This window comes from Vipera ursinii (genome assembly GCF_947247035.1).
Source record: "Vipera ursinii genome assembly, chromosome: Z".
In the NCBI taxonomy this organism is placed as follows: domain Eukaryota; kingdom Metazoa; phylum Chordata; class Lepidosauria; order Squamata; family Viperidae; genus Vipera; species Vipera ursinii.
Window position 1 is genome coordinate 4,179,842 of NC_139517.1, and position 19,682 is coordinate 4,199,523.

Below are 19,682 nucleotides of genomic sequence, written 5' to 3' on the forward strand. Positions count from 1 at the left end.
CTACAAGGTCCCTTCCAACTCTTTTATTTATTCTGATTCTGATGAGTTTCCCCTCCATCGCTTCTCGTCCCGCTTTGGAGAACAGGTGGAAAACACCCCCCCTTCTTTGTGGCAGCCCCTCAAATATTGGAACACGGCAATCATGTCACCCCAATCCTTCTTTTCCTTAAACTACTACCCGATTCCTGCAACCGTTCTGTATAGGTTTGAACCTCTGGTCCCCTAACTCTCTTCGTTGCTCTGGCTGAACGGGAGAGGAGCACGACTTTTTTTCTTCTCTTTGGCTCCACTTCTGGGGCTCTTTCCGGTGCCACGGCTCTCCCCGCAAGATCCAGAGCTCCCGACGCTCCGCTCCACCCTCATTCTGGCAGGAAAAAAAAACACAGCTGGAGGCATACCACGGGCAGACTTGTCTGTACAAGCTTACGTGGAGCTTAATCTTTCAATGGGTGACCTCTTCCAAGAGGCTTAATCCCAGCTTGGATGTCTCTGCATGTGGCTTGGAGGTGATCAGGAGAAGATGACGCATCGCATCGTCTCTCCTGGTGAGGATCTCTCCTAAGGTTTTACACCTTGGTGGGGGGAAAAACAACAACAACCAAAGGTGCAGGTTCAGGTTAGGCGAAACCTGGCTCAAAAACAGCAACTGTGAGAAGGACCTAGTGGATGATCACTTAAAACCTGAGCCAGCAGCCAAAAAAAAAAAGCTAATAACAATCCTGGGTTGTATAAACAGAGGCATAGAATCAAGATCACGCGAGGTATTGGTACCGCTGTATAAAACCCTAGCGAGGCCACACCTGGAATGCTGCAGCCAATTTTGGTCACCACATCACAAAAAAGATGTCGAGAGTTTGGGAGAAAAAAAATCAGCGAAGAGCAACTAAGATGATCCAAGGCCTGGAGACTTTTAAAACGTATGAAGAAGGGCTGCAAAACTTGACTTTGGCTAGTCTAAAGAAAAGAAGAAATAGGGGTGACATGACAGCAGCGTTCCAGTATTTGAGGGGCTGCCACAAAGAAGAGGGGGTCAAATTATTCTCCAAAGCACCAGAGGGCAGGACGAGAAACAATGCTTGGAAACTGATCAAAGAGAGAAGCAACCTGGAGTTAAGGAGAAACTTCCTGACAGTGAGGACAATCAACCAGTGGAACAGCTTGCCACCGGAAATCACGAGCACTCCATCACTGGAGAGTTTTAAGAAGAGACTGGACAGCCACTTATCTGAGATGGCATAGGTTCTCCTACTTGAGCAGAGGGCTTGACTAGAAGACCTCCAAGGTCCCTTCCATCTTCTATTCTGTTCTATTCTATTCTATTCTATTCTATTCTATTCTATTCTATTCTATTCTATTCTATTCTATTCTATTCCTTATTTCATTATTCTATTCTATTCTATTCTATTCTATTCTATTCTATTCTATTCTATTCTATTCTATTCTATTCTATTCTATTCTATTCTATTCTACTCTAGCCTAGCCTAGCCTAGCCTATTCCATATATTCCTATTCTATTCTATTCTATTCTATTCTATTCTATTCTATTCTATTCTATTCTATTCTATTCTATTCTATTCCTTATTTCACTATTCTATTCTATTCTATTCTATTCTATTCTATTCTATTCTATTCTATTCCTTATTTCATTATTCTATTCTATTCCTTATTTCATTATTCTATTCTATTCTATTCTATTCTATTCTATTCTATTCTATTCTATTCTATTCTATTCTATTCTATTCTATTCTATTCTATTCTATTCCTTATTTCATTATTCTATTCTATTCTATTCTATTCTATTCTATTCTATTCTATTCTATTCTATTCTATTCTATTCTATTCTACTCTACTCTACTCTACTCTATCCAATATTCTATTCTATTCTATTCTATTCTATTCTATTCTATTCTATTCTATTCTAGTCTAGTCTAGTCTAGTCTAGTCTAGCCTAGCCTAGCCTAGCCTAGCCTAGCCTAACATATTCTATATTTTACTATTCTATTCTATTCTATTCTATTCTATTCTATTCTATTCTATTCTATTCTATTCTATCCTATCCTATCCTATCCTATCCTATCCTATCCTATCCTATATTCTATTCTATTCTATTCTATTCTATTCTATTCTATTCTATTCTATTCTATTCTATTCTATTCTATTCTATTCTTATTCTTCTATTCCATTCCATTCCATTCCATTCCGTTCCGTTCCGTTCCAATTCCTATTCTATTCTATTCTATTCTATTCTATTCTAATTCTATTCTATTCTATTCTATTCTATCCTATCCTATCCTATCCTATCCTATCCTATCCTATCCTATCTTATCCTATCCAATATTCTATTCTATTCTATTCTATTCTATTCTATTCTATTCTATTCTATTCTATTCTATTCTATTCTATTCTATTCTATTCTACCGGTATTCTATTCTATTCTATTCTATTCTATTCTATTCTATTCTATTCTATTCCTTATTTCATTATTCTATTCTATTCCTTATTTCATTATTCTATTCTATTCTATTCTATTCTATTCTATTCTATTCTATTCTATTCTATTCTATTCTATTCCTTATTTCACTATTCTATTCTATTCTATTCTATTCTATTCTATTCTATTCTATTCTATTCTATTCTATTCTATTCTATTCTATTCCTTATTTCATTATTCTATTCTATTCCTTATTTCATTATTCTATTCTATTCTATTCTATTCTATTCTATTCTATTCTATTCTATTCTATTCTATTCTATTCTATTCTATTCCTTATTTCATTATTCTATTCTATTCTATTCTATTCTATTCTATTCTATTCTATTCTATTCTATTCTATTCTATTCTACTCTACTCTACTCTACTCTATCCAATATTCTATTCTATTCTATTCTATTCTATTCTATTCTATTCTATTCTATTCTATTCTATTCTATTCTATTCTAGTCTAGTCTAGTCTAGTCTAGTCTAGCCTAGCCTAGCCTAGCCTAGCCTAGCCTAACATATTCTATATTTTACTGTTCTATTCTATTCTATTCTATTCTATTCTATTCTATTCTATTCTATTCTATTCTATTCTATTCTATTCTATTCTATCCTATCCTATCCTATCCTATCCTATATTCTATTCTATTCTATTCTATTCTATTCTATTCTATTCTATTCTATTCTATTCTTATTCTTCTATTCCATTCCATTCCATTCCATTCCGTTCCGTTCCGTTCCAATTCCTATTCTATTCTATTCTATTCTATTCTATTCTAATTCTATTCTATTCTATTCTATTCTATCCTATCCTATCCTATCCTATCCTATCCTATCCTATCCTATCCTATCCTATCCAATATTCTATTCTATTCTATTCTATTCTATTCTATTCTATTCTATTCTATTCTATTCTATTCTATTCTATTCTATTCTATTCTATTCTATTCTATTCTATTCTATTCTATTCTACCGGTATTCTATTCTATTCTATTCTATTCTATTCTATTCTATTCTATTCTATTCTATTCTATTCTATTCTATTCTATTCTATTCTATTCTATTCTATTCTATTCTATTCTATTCTACCGGTATTCTATTCTATTCTATTCTATTCTATTCTATTCTATTCTATTCTATTCTATTCTATTCTATTCTATTCTATTCTATTCTATTCTATTCTATTCTATTCTATTCTATTCTACCTCCAATGTCCCTTCCTGCTCTATTCTGAATCTGAGTCTTCACAGAGAGAGAGAAAAAAATAGACTCGCTCTCCATGTTCAGGGAATCTGAAGGATCCTGAAAGTGTACGTCTTTCGGGTTAAGTTTGTTAGTCCTAATCTCCTCCAGAGGTTTTCTTTTTTTTTTTTTTTTTGCTAATAAGGCATTTAGGGCATCGTGACTCAAGGTCTGGTGACTTTCCAGCTCTTTTCTGCTTCTTGTGCTCCTCTTCCCCTCTTTAACCAGCGGTTAATTCTGGGTTTTGTTTTCCGGGAAGCCGGCGACTTCAGCTGATGGCCAAAGCAGCCTTGCTGACTCGGCAAGCGCTTCTGTCTCAAGCAGCCCACGAGAAGAAGTGCAGCGTCAGGCCCGTCTGAAAAAAAACCCCCACTCGGTTGCAACACAGGGATGTGCCAGGGGCGGGGGGGGGGGAATGGCGGCCTGGGCTTGTGTGGGTGTCTGTCTGTGTGTGTGTGTGGGGGGGATTAGGCAGGAAAAAAAAACCTCAGGGTGGGAGGAAGGGGAAGGGTGGATGCTGGGAGATGGGGGCTGGGAGGGCAGCGAACTGCCCGTGGGGCTGAAGGATCTTGTCTCTTCTAAAGTAACCCAACCCAAAGAAAGAAAGAAAGAAAGAAAGAAAGAAAGAAAGAAAGAAAGAAAGAAAGAAAGAAAGAAAGAGAAAGAAAGAAAGAAATTCTATTCTATTCATTCCTTATTTCTATTCTATTCTATTCTTTTTGTATTCTATTTCTATTCTATTCCATTCCTTATTTTCTATTCTATTCTATTCTATTCTATTCTATTCTATTCTATTCTGTTCTGTTCTGTTCTGTTCTGTTCTGTTCTATTCTATTCTAGTCTAGTCTAGTCTAATCTAGTCTATTCCATATTTTCTATTCTATTCTATTCTATTCTATTCTATTCTATTCTATTCTATTCTATTCTATTCTATTCTATTCTATTCTATTCTATTCTATTCTATTATTATTCTATTCCTTATTTCTATTATTCTGTATTTCTCTTCTCTTCTCTTCTCTTCTCTTCTCTTCTCTTCTCTTCTCTTCTCTTTTCTCTTCCTTATTTCTATTATTCTGTATCTTTCTCTTCTCTTCTCTTCTCTTCTCTTCTCTTCTCTTCTCTTCTCTTCTCTTCTCTTCTCTTCTCTTCTCTTCTCTTCTCTTCCTCCAGCAGAGGGTTAGACTAGAAGACCCCCAAGGTCCCTTTCAGCTCTATTCTGCTTGATTGATTGACTGATTGATTGATTGAAAAGGAAGGATGCTCAGAGCTGGGGCTGGGGCGGCAGGAAAGTGTGTGCGGGGTGAAGGCCAGAGTGGAGGCCAGCCAGCAAAAATCTCTCCATCTCTTCTAAAGCAACCCACGTCCCTGACCCGGCTCTGAAAAGCAGACCGATCCCTTTATCAGAGATACCAAACTGGAGGCCGAGCTCAGGAGGCTTTCTTTGTAAGCTGCCAAGATGGAGCCAAAGATCCTTTTTTCTCCCCACCTTCCCCCCCCCCCCCGGCTTCACCTGAGACAACCCTGAGCTCATGTTTTGAACGTCTCCTCCATGCTGACCTCTGGAGCCATGTCACTCAGGACCCTGGATGAGGCCTGTCTAGGAATTTAACGCAGGGCAAACCTCTTCACTCGAGCTGGCCCGCTCTTAGTCCTTCGGTCCAAGCTGAAGATGAAGGCTGAAGCCCTCTGCTCACAACTCTCCCCCCCCCAACACACAACCCTCAGCGAGGTTGGAGTACAAGGCTGGGTCTTGTGTAAGGGGGGTTGCTCTCTTGGAGTTCCTTCTTTTTCTTGAAGACGTTTCATTAGCCATCTAGGTCACATCATCAGTGCTGGAAGGGAGTGGGCTTTGTGCCCTGTTTAGAGACCCAGGCCTTGCCTTGTCAGCGTGGGTGGGAATTTCTTGATGGCTCCTTGAATATGTATATGTATATGTATATGTATATGTATATGTATATGTATATGTATATGTATGTATGTGTATGTGTATGTGTGTATATATACATATGTATATGTATATGTATATGTATATGTATATGTATATGTATATGTATATGTATATGTATATGTATATGTATATGTATATGTATATAAGGGACACGGTGGCTCAGTGGGTTAGGGTGCTGCGCTTGTCGATCAAATGGTCGGCAGTTTGGCGGGTCGAATCCCGAGTGCCGCGTAACAGAGTGAGCGCCTGTTACTCGTCCCAGCTTCTGCCAACCTAGCAGTTCGAAAGCACGTAAAAATGCAAGTAGAAAAATAGGGACCACTACGGTGGGACGGTAACAGTGTTCCGTGCACCTTTGGGCATCTAGCCATGCCAGCCACGACCACGGAGACAACCTCGGGCAAGCGCTGGCTCTTCGGCTTTGAAACGGAGATGAGCACCGGCCCCTAGAGTCGGAAACGACTAGCACGCATGTGCGGGGGAACCTTTACCTTTACCTTTTATATGTATATATGTGTGTGTGTGTGTGTGTGTGTGTGTGTGTGTGTGTGTGTATTCCCTTGCTTCCTAGCTAATAAAGAGAGAAAGAGCCCGTGGCCTAGGGGTTAAAACAACTGCCTAATATATAATTAGCCCAGGTTCGAATCTCAGATAAAGGGTATGACTGATGAGAACAAAATAAGTTCAAAATGGCCATATCAGCCTCCCTAATTCTTTATTAATTTACGTGTGTGTGTGTGTGTGTGTACACACACACACACACACATACACATACATACATATATAGTACATAAACAGAGAGCAAACCCCCACTCCCTTTTAGCACTGCTGATGTGACGTCTGCAAGAAAATCACAAAGATCAGAGAGCACCAAGGACCCCACAGTCCTCCTCCTCCTCCTCTTCCCCCCAAGCCCCACTCCCTTCTAGCACTGATGATTCTACCTAGTTGGGTCATGAAATGTCTGGGTCATGAAATGTCTGCAAGAAAATCATCAAGCTTAGGGATCACCAAGGACCCCACAGTCTTCTTCCTCCTCCTCCTCCTCCTCCTCCTCCTCCTCCTCCTCCTCCTCCTCCTCCTCCTCCTCCTCCTCCTCCTCCCAAACCCCACTCCCTTCTAGCACTGATGATGCTACCTAGTTGGGTCCTGAAATGTCTGCAAGAGAGCACCAAGGACCCCACAGTCGTCGTCCTCCTCCTCCTCCCAAACCCCACTCCCAGCTCAGCGAGCACCAAGGACCCCACACTACAGCTCCCAGCTGACCACTATTCCCTTCGAACCGAAGCACGGGAGTTTGGCACCAGAGAGAAAGGCATTGTTAGACAACCTGGCAGAACTACCTGTGCCAGCTCCCGCTGGAGAACAGGTGGTGCCGTTGGGCTCGCTCAGATTCAGGCCTGTTCCAAGGATCTATAATAACGAAGTGGAATTTATTGCCTTGTTTATGAAAAGAAAAAGGGTTGATCAGAAGGCATCCCGAATCCCACCTTTTGCAGCTGGAAAGTCGTGTTTTGAACTTGAAACGCCTCCTGGAGGGTGGCCTTTTGCTCAACGCCGGTCTCTTCCTTGTCCTGGTTATGTCTTGGTGATGGGATGGGATTGGCCCTTTGGAGCCAAGCCAGCTCTCCCACAGCCTTCCCCAGGCACAACAACCTGTTCCTTGGGATAAAGATCAAGGTTAGAGGCGCAGAACATAAAAAAGCAAGAAGAGCTGGATAAACAAGTCAGCTTCCTTGCCTCCTCTTTGAACTTTGGGTGGTATCCAGGAGGATCATTCTATCTAGCGCCTTCCACCTGGATTTAACTTCTCGGCGGCTTTACTGGCCACGGCTGTCTGGCAGCTGGTGTCTCGGGGGTGGGGTGGGATTCAGGGAGCTGGGCACAGGTTGGGAAAAGGAGCAGAGGCAGCAGTCAACCTCTGGAGAGTTCTTTGCATCCAGGTGTTGGGTATTTGGGGGAAGGGGCTGTTGGTTTATTTATTTAGTTATTTATTTATTTATTTATTAGATTTATATACCGCCCTTCTCCCGAGGGACTCAGGGCGGTGTACAGGGCAATTAAAAGATGACATACAAAAGTTAAAAACAGATGAAATTAAATTTAGCCCCCCCCAAAAAAAATAAATAAATTATTTATTAAATAAATTAAATTATGAAATTTAAAACCCCAATCCACTCAGTCCAGGCCGGCAAGCTCGGAATAACTTCTCTTGCAGAGAAGAGTAATGATTAAAATGCTGGAAACTGACTTGCCAGCCAGCTGTCCGGCTCTTCCAAATTCTCTTCTATTCTATTCTATTCCATCCCATAATCCTATCCTATCCTATCCTATCCTATCCTATCCTATCCTATCCTATCCTATCCTATTAATATTATTCTATTCTATTCTATTCTATTCTATTCTATTCTATTCTATTCTATTCTATTCTATTCTATTCTATTCTATTCTATTCTTAATATTATTCTATTCTATTCTATTCCTAGCGGCTTGAATAGATGAGGAAAAAAAGGAGGTTCTCTCCCCAGTACAGGCAGTCCTTGACTTACAACAATTCATTTAGTGACCGTACGAAGTTAGAACGGCACTGAAAAAATGTGACCTATCACCCTTTTTCACAGCTAACGACCGTTGCAGCATTCCCCACGATCATGTGATCAAAATCCGGACGCTTGGCAACTGGCTCATCTTTATGACGGTTGCAACGTCCCAGGGTGTGTGTGTGTGTGTCTGTGTCTGTGTGTGTGTGTGTGTGACACGGAATCCCCTTTTGCGACCTCCGATTCACGTAACAATGGCGGCAAGAAAGCCCGTCGCGTGGGACAAAAGTTGCTGAGCGTCTGTCTCGCTTAGCAACCGTGGCCGTAACGTTCGAGGCCTGCCCGCGGGCCACAACGTGTAGGGGTGAAACCTCGCCCCCCCGCTTTCGATTAATTCCAAAACTCCAGGGCTGATTTCTACCCTAGTTCCGAGAACAGGGGAGAAAAATGCTGCAATCTTTTCTCCCCGACCTCTTGAAAGCTTTTCCCACCAGCCCTGCGAGATTGGCTTGGTGGTTGGCTGCGAGTGATGGGATTTGTACTCCCCAGGCATGGAGAAAGCCCCCGGGGGTGGATAAGTGCTGCATGCTTGAGAAAAAAATAAATAAATCAATCTCTTATCTAGGACTTTGTGTCTTATCACCCCGACCTACCCCGTTATCTCTCCCAGTCCATCCACCCCTCCCAGTTAGCTGGTTAACAATTCAGCTCCCTGTCTTTGCTGTGGGATTGCTTCATAACTCAAGAGTTGTAAGGTTTTACACTTAGCCTCACAATTGCCCCAGCATTACTCAGGAATTTAAAAGAGCCAAAAGAAATTCCTGAGCCGAGGTTTCGGCAAGCAAACAACTTTTATTTTTGATCAACACAGAGGTGGGTGGCCACATCTCTCTTCGTGGCCAGCAGAGAGATGAAGGCAACAACCAGCAAAGATGTCTTCCACCTTTTATACCTTTCCAGAACAAAGAGATCTGGCCTTGGCACTAGGAACCAAACTGAAAAATAATTCCTAGATGATGACTCATACACAACAACAACCCAGGCTCCACCACAACTCCTCCCCCCCTCCCCTTACTGTGCTCGTTTCATGTAAGAAATCCCCTGTACCTAAAGCAACGTTTCGACGGAATCCCATCCGTCATCATCATGCTGGAGGCTTCAGCTTCCTTCTTCTGGGAGAAGCATGTGGTAGTGGCTGTTTGTTCCTCTTTTTTAAACTGCCAGACATATAAACATATAAACACCCGCGAAAACCTCAGAAAACACACACACACACACACACACATATATATGTAAAAAATTTTTTGCCTTGCTAACAAAGAATAAATGGAGACTCTCTACCAGCCACGAAGAGCTGCCACTGCTGTGGCTACTGCCTGTAGATGGCCTTGGGCTAGGCTGAAACAGGAAATAAGATTTGTCCCATGTCTGGGACTAAGCAAGTGTATTCTGAATGCTTAACAAGCATTTTATTTATTTATTAATTAATTTATTAATTAATTATTAATTTATTATTTATTATTAATCCCAACATATATATATATATATATAGTTGAATCCCGAGTGCCGCGTAACAGAGTGAGCGCCTGTTGCTTGTCCCAGCTTCTGCCAACCTAGCAGTTCGAAAGCACGTAAAAATGCAAGTAGAAAAATAGGGACCACTACGGTGGGAAGGTAACAGCATTCTGTGCGCCTTTGGTGTCTAGTCATGCCGGCCACATGACCACGGAGACGTCCTCGGACAAGCGCCGGCTTTTCGGCTTTGGAATGGAGATGAGCACCGGCCCCTAGAATCGGAAACGACTAGCACTCATGTGCATGTGCGGGGGAACCTTTACCTTTACTATATATATATATGTGTGTGTGTGTGTGTGTGTGTGTGTATGTATGTATGTATGTATGTATGTATGTATGTGTATATATATATATATATATATATATATATATATATATATATATATATATATATATATATATATATATATATATATATATATATATATATATATATATATATATATATCCGGGGACTCTGGCCAGGATGGAGCCCCCCCCACCTCCGCACCCCCAGTAGCTTCCATCCATTTTTGATTTTTGAGCAAAGCAAAGACATCACGGTTTCAGATTCAAGAGCTGCTTTGGGGAAAAACAGACTCTTGCAGGCTCTTAGGCTTGCAAGCAACTGCTGCCATTTCATGGTAGGCAACCTTGGCTCTTCTATGACTCGTGACCCCCCCCTTCTCTTGATTTCAGGCTTCCTGACCTTTGTGAACTGTGCCTACGTGAAGTGGGGAACCCGAGTCCAAGACCTGTCCACCTACGCCAAGGTGCTAGCCCTCATTGTTGTGATCATTGCAGGCATCGTCCGCATTGGACAAGGTACTGAAACACTGGCTGCGGGCTTTTTAATTCTCATACCCCCTGGGTCCAGGAAGCTGGGGTACTTCCACCTCAATTGATCAAAGTTGAGTCCCTGTCAGGGGTCAGATTCAAACTGAGTTGAAACCAAGTTTCCTACTGGTGAGGGGTCCTTGGTGTTCTCTGAGCTTGCTTGTTAGCACTGATGATGTTACCTAGTTAGGGTCGTGAAACGTCTGCAAGAAAACAAGCAAGCTCAAAGAGCACCAAGGACCCCACAGTCGTTGTCCTCCCCCACTCCTCCCTCATAAACCTCCCTAACACTGATGATGTTACCTAGCTGAGTCACGAAACGTCTGCAAGAAAGCAACCAAGCTCAGAGACCACCAAGGACCCCACAATCCTCCTCCTCCTCCTCCCTGCTTATCCCCCTCCATTCTTGCACTGATGACGTCCCCTAGTTGGGTCATGAAACGTCTGCAAGAAAACAAGCAAGCTCAGAGAGCACCAAGGACCCCACAGTCCTCCTCCTCCTCCTCCTCCTCCTCCTCCTCCTCCTCCTCCTCCTCCTCCCTGCTTATCCCCCTCCATTCTTGCACTGATGACGTCCTCTAGTTGGGTCATGAAACGTCTGCAAGAAAACAAGCAAGCTCAGAGAGCACCAAGGACCCCACAGTCCTCCTCCTCCTCCTCCCTGCTTATCCCCCTCCATTCTTGCACTGATGATGTCCCCTAGTTGGGTCATGAAATGTCTGCAAGAAAACAAGCAAGCTCAGAGAGCACAAAGGACCCCACAGTCCTCCTCCTCCTCCTCCTCCTCCCTGCTTATCCCCCTCTATTCTTGCACTGATGATGTCCCCTAGTTGGGTCATGAAATGTCCGCAAGAAAACAAGCAAGGTCAGAGAGCACCAAGGACCCCACAGTCGTCGTCCTCCTCGTCCTCATCCTCCTCGTCCTCCTCCTCCTCCTCTTCCTCCTCCTCCTCCTCCTCCCTGCTTAGCCCCCTCCATTCTTGCACTGATGACGTCCCCTAGTTGGGTCATGAAACGTCCTCAAGAAAACAAGCAAGCTCAGAGAGCACCAAGGACCCCACAGTCCTCCTCCTCCTCCTCCTCCTCCTCCTCCTCCTCCCTGCTTATCCCCCTCCATTCTTGCACTGATGACGTCCCCTAGTTGGGTCATGAAACGTCCTCAAGAAAACAAGCAAGCTCAGAGAGCACAAAGGACCCCACAGTCCTCCTCCTCCTCCTCCTCCTCCTCCTCCTCCTCCTCCTCCTCCCTGCTTATCCCCCTCCATTCTTGCACTGATGATGTCCCCTAGTTGGGTCATGAAATATCCGCAAGAAAACAAGCAAGGTCAGAGAGCACCAAGGACCCCACAGTCGTCGTCCTCCTCATCCTCGTCCTCGTCCTCGTCCTCCTCCTCCTCCTCCTCCTCCCTGCTTATCCCCCTCCATTCTTGCACTGATGACGTCCCCTAGTTGGGTCATGAAACGTCCTCAAGAAAACAAGCAAGCTCAGAGGGCACCAAGGACCCCACGGCCACCCTCCAGCTCTTCCTCTTCTTCCTCCTCTCTGCTTATCCCCCTCCCTTCTGACAACTGCTCCAGCTGGAGCCAGGCGCTGATCCTGGCGCTGATCTAACCTTAGAACTAAAGAGAAAGCTCTCAACGGTGAGACCAGTGGAATGCCTTGCCACCAGAAGTTGTGGGCGCTCCATCGCTGGAGCCTTTGAAGAAGAGACTGGACAGCCATTTGTCCAGGATGATATAAGACAGAGCTTTTCAACCTTCTCGAAGATCATACCACTTTTAGGACATGACAACATTCGAGGACCACCAGTGTTCAGCAAGGTGTCAAAAACTTAATGACACCTTATCTATCATTTGTTGTGATAGAAATGGCTAGTTTATAATATTATGGAAAAGTAAAAAGTTGGTGTTGAGTGTTAATGCTTCTTTCTACTGCAACCAAGGAGGTCAGAAGTCAACGCCTTTTCTTTTTTCTCTCCTCCCCCTCACTTTTCTCTTTTTCTCTCACCCTTGGCTCGCAAAAGGCCCTCACTCTCTCGCTGTCTCACTCACTCACTCACTCACTCACTCACTCTTTGCTTGCAAAGGCCACTCTCTCTCTCTCTCTCTCATTCACTCACTTTGCTCCCAAAAGCCCCTCGCTCTCGCTCTCACTCACGCACACTTTGCTTGCAAAGGCCACTCTCTCTCTCATTCACTCACTTTGCTCCCCAAAGCCCCTCACGCTCTCACTCACGCACACTTTGTTTGCAAAAGCCGCTCTCTCTCTCTCTCTCTCTCTCTCTCCCTTTGCTTGCAAAAGCCTCTCGCTCTTTCACTCACTCTTTGCACGCAAAGGCCGCTCTCTATCTCTCTCTCTCTCTCTGCTTTGCTAACAAAAGCCTCTTCTCTTTTCTCTCTTTCTCCATGTATTTTTCTTTTCTCTCCCTCTCCCGCAAAACCTGCTCCTTTTATAGCTTTTCCTCTCTCTGCCTCCTCTTCCTCCTTTTCTCTTCTGGGTGCACTGGAAGCTCTAATCAGCATGCAGCTGCTGGGGCACCCTGCATCTCCAGCTGATCTCCTCCAGGTTTGTGTGGCACCTCTTTAGCTCATTCCCTCAACCACTACACTTGCCTAGGTTTGGCGTACCACCTGCCAGGTGCTAAAGTACCACCAGCGGTACACGTACCACCAGTTGAAAAGCCCTGATATAGGATCTCCTGTCACGGACAGAGAGTTGGACTAGAAAACCTCCACGGTCCCTTCCAATCCTATTATTCTAACAGGTAGTCCTCGACTTACAACAGTTCATTTAGGGACCCTTCAAAGCGACAAAGGCACTTACGACCATCTTTCACATTTATGAACGTTGCAGCATCCCCTGATCAAAATTCAGACAATTAGTAACGGATCCGTTTTTGTGACGGTCGCAACGTCCCAGCGTCCTGTGATTCCCCCCTTTTTGTGACCCCCCCGACAAGCAAAGTCGACGGGGGTGGGGGTGGGGAAAAAGCCCGATTCGCTTAAAAACCCACGCTACCAACTGGAGACCTAACGGCGGATCGACTTAACAACGGCGGCAGGAAAAGTCGCAAAACGGGGGCAAAACTCACTCGAACAAATGTCTTGCTTGGCGACAGAAACTTTGGGCTCCGTCGGCGATCCAGAAGCCCAGGATTACCCGTGTGCCGTGCATTTTGGGCAAAACCTTTTTTTTTTCCCCTCCTGCAGGACGTTCAGAGAATTTGGCCGACGCTTTCGAGGGATCGGCGTGGGACGTGGGCAACATCGCCCTGGCTCTCTACTCCGCGCTCTTCTCCTACTCGGGATGGGACACCCTTAATTTTGTCACGGAGGAAATCAAGAACCCCGAAAGGTCAGCCTTGCCAAACGGCTGGAGGGAAAACGTTTTCGGAGGGGGAAAAAAAGAAAAAAGAAAATGTGGGATCCTTCCCGGTTTGTTGAGATCACTGGGCTTGGCGTGTTCCCATTCCACATCCAGGAGGATAAGGGCAATGTTGCTTCCCCACCCCTGTTTCCCTGGAAGGACTTTAGGATTTTATGCTGACCTCCCGAAGGGGCAAATCGGAGGAGGAGGTTGTTGGACCTTGATTAACTGGCCCTTCCTTGTTCTTCAGACTTTGTCTCCAGTCCATAAATTCCTCGCTGGAGATTAAGCTGGCAGGAGTCCTTGTTCGGCTGAAGGATCCTTCTCTTTCTTGGCTGCCGGAATTCACATGGTCTAGCCCCTTGTTTCTCTCTCTCTCTCTCTCTCTCTCTCTCTCTCTCTCTCTCTCTCTCTCTCTCTCTCTCTCTCTCTCTCTCTCTCTCTCTCTCCATTTTATTACATTATAGAGTAAAATACAAAATACAAAACAAATAGCACAATAGGGAAGGGAAAGGGAAAGGAAAGGGAGGGGGAGGAAAAAAAAGACATTAACTTCCCACTTTCTCCGTTGCAGTAGAATAAAGCATCAACATCTAGCCTCAACTTTTTACTTTTCCACGATAGTCTAAAAGTAGCCGTTTCTGTAGCAACAAATCAATCTAATCAGTAAAACCCAAAATCCAAGCTTCGTTGTTGTTTTTTCCCCAAAGTCCTGAAGAGGTCTCCATGTAGAAACCAAAGTACTTATATTCTGTTTTTTTTTAATCAACACTTGTCACTTTAGCCCTCTCTGCCAACTCCATCAGCCTCTGTAGCCTTTCGTCGACGGCGGGGAGCGACCCGTCCTTCCATTTTTGTGCACGCGGTAGCCTTGCTGCCGTCAACGTATATAAGATCAACGTTCCAATTTCCCCCCCCCAAATTTGTTTTTTTTTTGGCCTAGACCCAGGTGTTTCTCAACCTGGGTGACTTTGAGGGAGGTGGACTTCAACTCCCAGAATTCCCCAGCCAGCACGGGGACTGAATTTTGAATTGGCGTGAACTGAAGTTGAAATTGAAGCAGGGGACTTGACGTCCAACTATCTCAAAGTCGCCCACGTTGAGAAACACGAGCGCTCTCCTCTGTTAAAACTACAGGTAAGCCTCGGCTTAATCGTTTGGTGACCGTTCAAAGTTACGACGGCACTGGGAAAAGCAAGAGCCTTGGTGGCGCAGTGGGCTAATGCCTCCTTAAGTAACACCAGCTTCCTGCAATTAGTGCAGGTTCGCGTCCCACCAGGCTCAAGGTTGACTCAGCCTTCCATCCTTCCGAGGTAGGTAAAATGAGGACCCAGATTGTTGGGGGCAATAAGCTGACTTTGTAATAATGCCGCTTGGGTGGTGTGTGAAAGCCCTAATAAGCAGGCATATACATAGAATGAAGGCTACTGCTAAGCTTGTAAGCCGCCCTGAGTCTTCGGAGAAGGGCGGGATATAAATGGAATTAAAATAAAACAAAAATAAAATAAAAAAAAGTTACCACTGTTTTTCACACGAATGACCGTTGCAGCATCCCTCCACCGCTCGTCACAGGATCAAAATTTGGATGCTTGCAAATGGCTCATATACTCGGAACACTGCATCCAGGTCTGGATCCCCACGACGTAAAAAAGATGTGGAGGCTCTAGAAAGAGCGCAGAGAACAGCAACAAAGACGATCGGGGGACTGGAGGCTAAAACATATAAGGAACGGTTGCAGGAATTGGGGATGTCTAATTTAATGAAGAGAAGGACGAGGTGGGACAGGAGAGCAGTGTCCCAATATCTCAGGGGCTGCCCCAAAGAAGAGGGAGTCAAGCTATTCTCCAAAGCACCCGAAGGCAGGACAAGAAGCAACGGATGGAAACTAGTCAAGGAGAGAAGCAACCTGGAACTGAGGAGGAATTTTCTCACAGTGAAGACAATTAGCCAGTGGAACAGCTTGCCACCAGAAGCGGTGAATGCTCCAACACTGGAGGTTTTTAAGAAGAGACTGGACAGCCATTTGTCTGAAATGGGGTAGGTTTTCCTGCCTGAGCAAGGGGTTGGACTAGATGACCTCCAAGGTCCCTTCCATTGTTATTGTTATTATTGACGGTTGCAGCATCCGGGGGCTGAGGCGATCCCCTTTTTGAGACCTTCTTACAATAAGTAAAGTCAACGGGGAAGTCAGATTCACTTAATAACCGTGTTGCTAACTGAACATCTGCACGGATTTCCTTAACAACGGTGGCAAACAAGGTCTCAAATGGGGCAAAACTCCCTTAACAACTGTCTCACCTAACAGCCTGAAGTTTTGGGCTCAATTACCTCAGGGAGCACCTGCTGCCGGCGTCAACTTCCCTCCGCCCTGTGCGTTCCCACAGAGAGGGCCTCCTCAGGGTGCCACCGGTCAGAGAATGTCGGCTGGTGGCCCCCAGGGGGAGGGCCTTCTCTGTGGGCGCCCCGGATTTATGGAATCGGTTGCCGGTGGAGCTCCGGATGGCGCCCAACCTTTGCTCCTTCCGACGCGATCTGAAGACACTCTTATTTGAACAAGCCGGCCTGGCCTGATGGGGGATGGGTTGGGTTTTTATTGTCATTTTTAATATATGTATTTACTGTTTTTAGTTGGGCATATGTTTAATTTTCTTTTAACTTTTGTATTTTTGTATTTTTTATATATCTGCCCTGTTCACCGCCGTGAGTCCTTCGGGAGAAGGGCGGTATATAATAAAATTATTATTATTATTATTATTATTATTATTATTATTATTATTATTATTATTAATTGTGGCGGTAATAGAAGGACTATCTGTATTGTAGCTCGGCTGCGATTGTTGTCTGTCTGTCTGTCTGTCTGTCTGTCTGACTGTCTGTCAGTCTGTCTATCTATCTATCAATCAGTCTATCAGTCAGTCCATCTGTCAGTCCGTCAGTCCGTCCGTCCATCATCTATCTATCTATCTATCTATCTATCTATCTATCTATCTATCTATCTATCTATCTATCCATCCATCCATCCATCCATCCATCCATCCATCCATCCATCCATCCATCCATCCATCCATCTATCTATCTATCTATCTATCTATCTATCTATCTATCTATCTATCTATCTATCTATCTATCTATCTATCTATCTATCTATCCCATCTACCCCATCTACAGCTACATCTAATGATCATCTATGAGTATCATTATCTAATCTATATCTATCCTAGATCTAATTATGTATATCTATCAATCTATCATTATCTCTAACACTATCTATCATCTATCTATCTATCTATTGTAGATTCTCTAAAGTGCCCTGGGTAAAGAGACTGCCCCTTAGGCAGGGGGTTGGACTAGAAGACCTCTGAGGTCCCTTCCAGCCCTCTGATTCTATGAAATACCCAAGCTTTGTTCTTTCCTTAATTGAAATTCCTGGGAGGGTTTATTTGGATGGAATGAGGTGGAGAGCAGGCGCCACCTATTGGGCAAAGGTAGGCATTGCAGCCTAGCTCTTAAGTTGGCGGAAGGCTTTGAAGTCTGAAAAGTTCTGCTAAGATGGATTTCCCAGAGAAAGCAAAAGCAGGGAGAAATCCTGCAATTCCCTCCCCCCCAAAAAGCAGCCTTTCGCCCCCAATGAGGTCTCTTGCAAGACTAGAAAGTTGGATGATGAAATGGAAGGAAGCACCAGATTTTCCCACTGATCTGGGATTTTTTTTCTTTTAAATTGAAGGAAAAAACGAATTCTCAACCCCGGTGTTGGGAGTTTCTCCCCGTCCTTTTATGAAATGAAAGGAAAGCCAGGAGAACTCATTGCCGCTAGAAGTGAAGGGAACGGGAGAGCTTAGCCAAGAAATTTAGCCAAAGCTGGTTTGGTGTAGTAGTTAAGGTGCTGGCCTAGAAACCAGGAGACGTTAGCCATGAAAGCCAGCTGGGCGACTTTAGAACAATCACCAGGTGACGGGGAATTCTAGTCCCACCTTGGGCATGAAAGCCAGCTTGGGCTGGTGGTGGGGGTGTCTTTGGGCCAATCATTCTCCCTCAGCCCAACCCACCTCGCAGGGTTGTTGTTATCGTGGGGGAAGATGAAGGAAGAAGGAGCATTAGATATTTTCCACTGGCTTGAGTTGTTTAGGTTTTTTAATGGGGTTTTTATATTGTTATTGTCTTCATCTGGGCTATTATTTAATCCTTTTTAATTTTTGTATTCTCTATTTATATGTGCCCTGTTCACCGCCCTGAGTCCTTCGGGAGAAGGGCGGTATATAAATATAATAAAATAAATAAATAAATAAATAAGTTTATAGAAATAAACCAAGAAAAAAAAGTCAAATCAAATAAATACATTTGGTTTCTCAAGCTGCCTCTCCTAGCCTGGGCTGCTCTGAAACGGGTGTTAGCCAAATCACAGAGTGTGCGGAATAGCCAGAGTGGAGAGCCCGAACGTGACAATGTTCTCTTTCTGCTCCTCTGCAGGAACCTTCCCCTCTCCATCGGCATCTCCATGCCGATCGTCACGGTGATCTACATCATGACCAACGTGGCCTACTACACGGTCCTGAGCAAGACGGAGATCCTTTCGAGCGATGCGGTGGCTGTGGTTAGTGAGCTCAGCCCTTCCCATTCCTCAGGCACATTAGTGGAATCCAGCAGCTGACTGGCCCTTAGAGCAGGATGGTTCAACCTGGGTGACTTTAAGTCCTCTGGACTGCGACTCCCAGAATTCCCCAGCCAGCCATACCGGCCAGGATGGTTCAACCTGGGCGACTTTAAGTCCTCTGGACTGCGACTCCCAGAATTCCCCAGCCAGCCATACCGGCCAGGATGGTTCAACCTGGGCGACTTTAGGTCCTCTGGACTTCGACTCCCAGAATTCCCCAGACAGCCAGGAATTCTGGGAATTGAAGTCCACCGATCATAAAGTTGCCATAATTGTCCACTCCTGCTCTCGCATAAAGTCAGCGCCAGCAGCTTATCGAAGACTCTCTCTCTCTCTCTCTTTTTAGACTTTTGGTGATCAAGTTTTTGGAGTGATGAGTTGGACCATCCCCCTTGCTGTGGCTCTATCCTGCTTTGGAGGCCTTAATGCTTCTATTCTAGCTGCTTCCAGGTACGTCATTAGACATATGTTCTCTTCACTGCTCAAGAAGCTTCCCAAATTCATGTTTAAACTTCTGCTTTGCAGGGGAATAATCCTCTGAAAATTAAAAATGTTCCCTATTGCAATGCGTTTCCACCCGTTGCTTCTTATCCTGCCCTCAGGTGCTATGACGAACCAGTCGGTGCCCTCTTCCCTGTGACACCCTTCAAGTATTAGAACAGGGGTCTTCAAACTTGGCCCTTTCATGACTTGTGGACTTCAACTCCCAGAATCCCTCAGCTGGCGTGCCCGGCTGAGGAATTCTGGGAGTTGAAGTCCACAAGCAGCGGTCTTCAAACTTGGCCCTTTCATGACTTGTGGACTTCAACTCCCAGAATCCCTCAGCTGGCGTGCCCGGTTGAGGAATTCTGGGAGATGAAGTCCACAATTCATGAAAGGGCCAAGTTTGAAGACCCCTGTATTAGAAGATGTCTATCAGGTCTCCCCTAAGTCTTCTCCTTATTAAACTAAGCACATCGAGATCCCTTAGCTATTCATCCTACGATTTAGCCTCCAGACGTAAGGAATAACAGAATAATAAAGAGTTGGAAGGGACCTTGGAGGTCTTCTAATCCAACCCCTTC

The 19,682-nt window shown here is 44.4% G+C and overlaps 1 protein-coding gene across 1 annotated transcript in view; it reads left to right on the top strand.

Annotated features, from left to right (window-relative positions):
* Positions 1 to 19,682, top strand: part of SLC7A7 (solute carrier family 7 member 7) — a 31,974-nt gene that overhangs the window by 3,168 nt on the left and 9,124 nt on the right. Inside the window, exons 3-6 of the mRNA XM_083377718.1 lie at positions 10,463 to 10,588; positions 13,811 to 13,955; positions 18,435 to 18,558; positions 18,965 to 19,068. Of these exons, the coding sequence (XP_083233844.1) occupies positions 10,463 to 10,588; positions 13,811 to 13,955; positions 18,435 to 18,558; positions 18,965 to 19,068 (499 nt within the window). The remainder of the gene's footprint in view (positions 1 to 10,462; positions 10,589 to 13,810; positions 13,956 to 18,434; positions 18,559 to 18,964; positions 19,069 to 19,682) is intronic.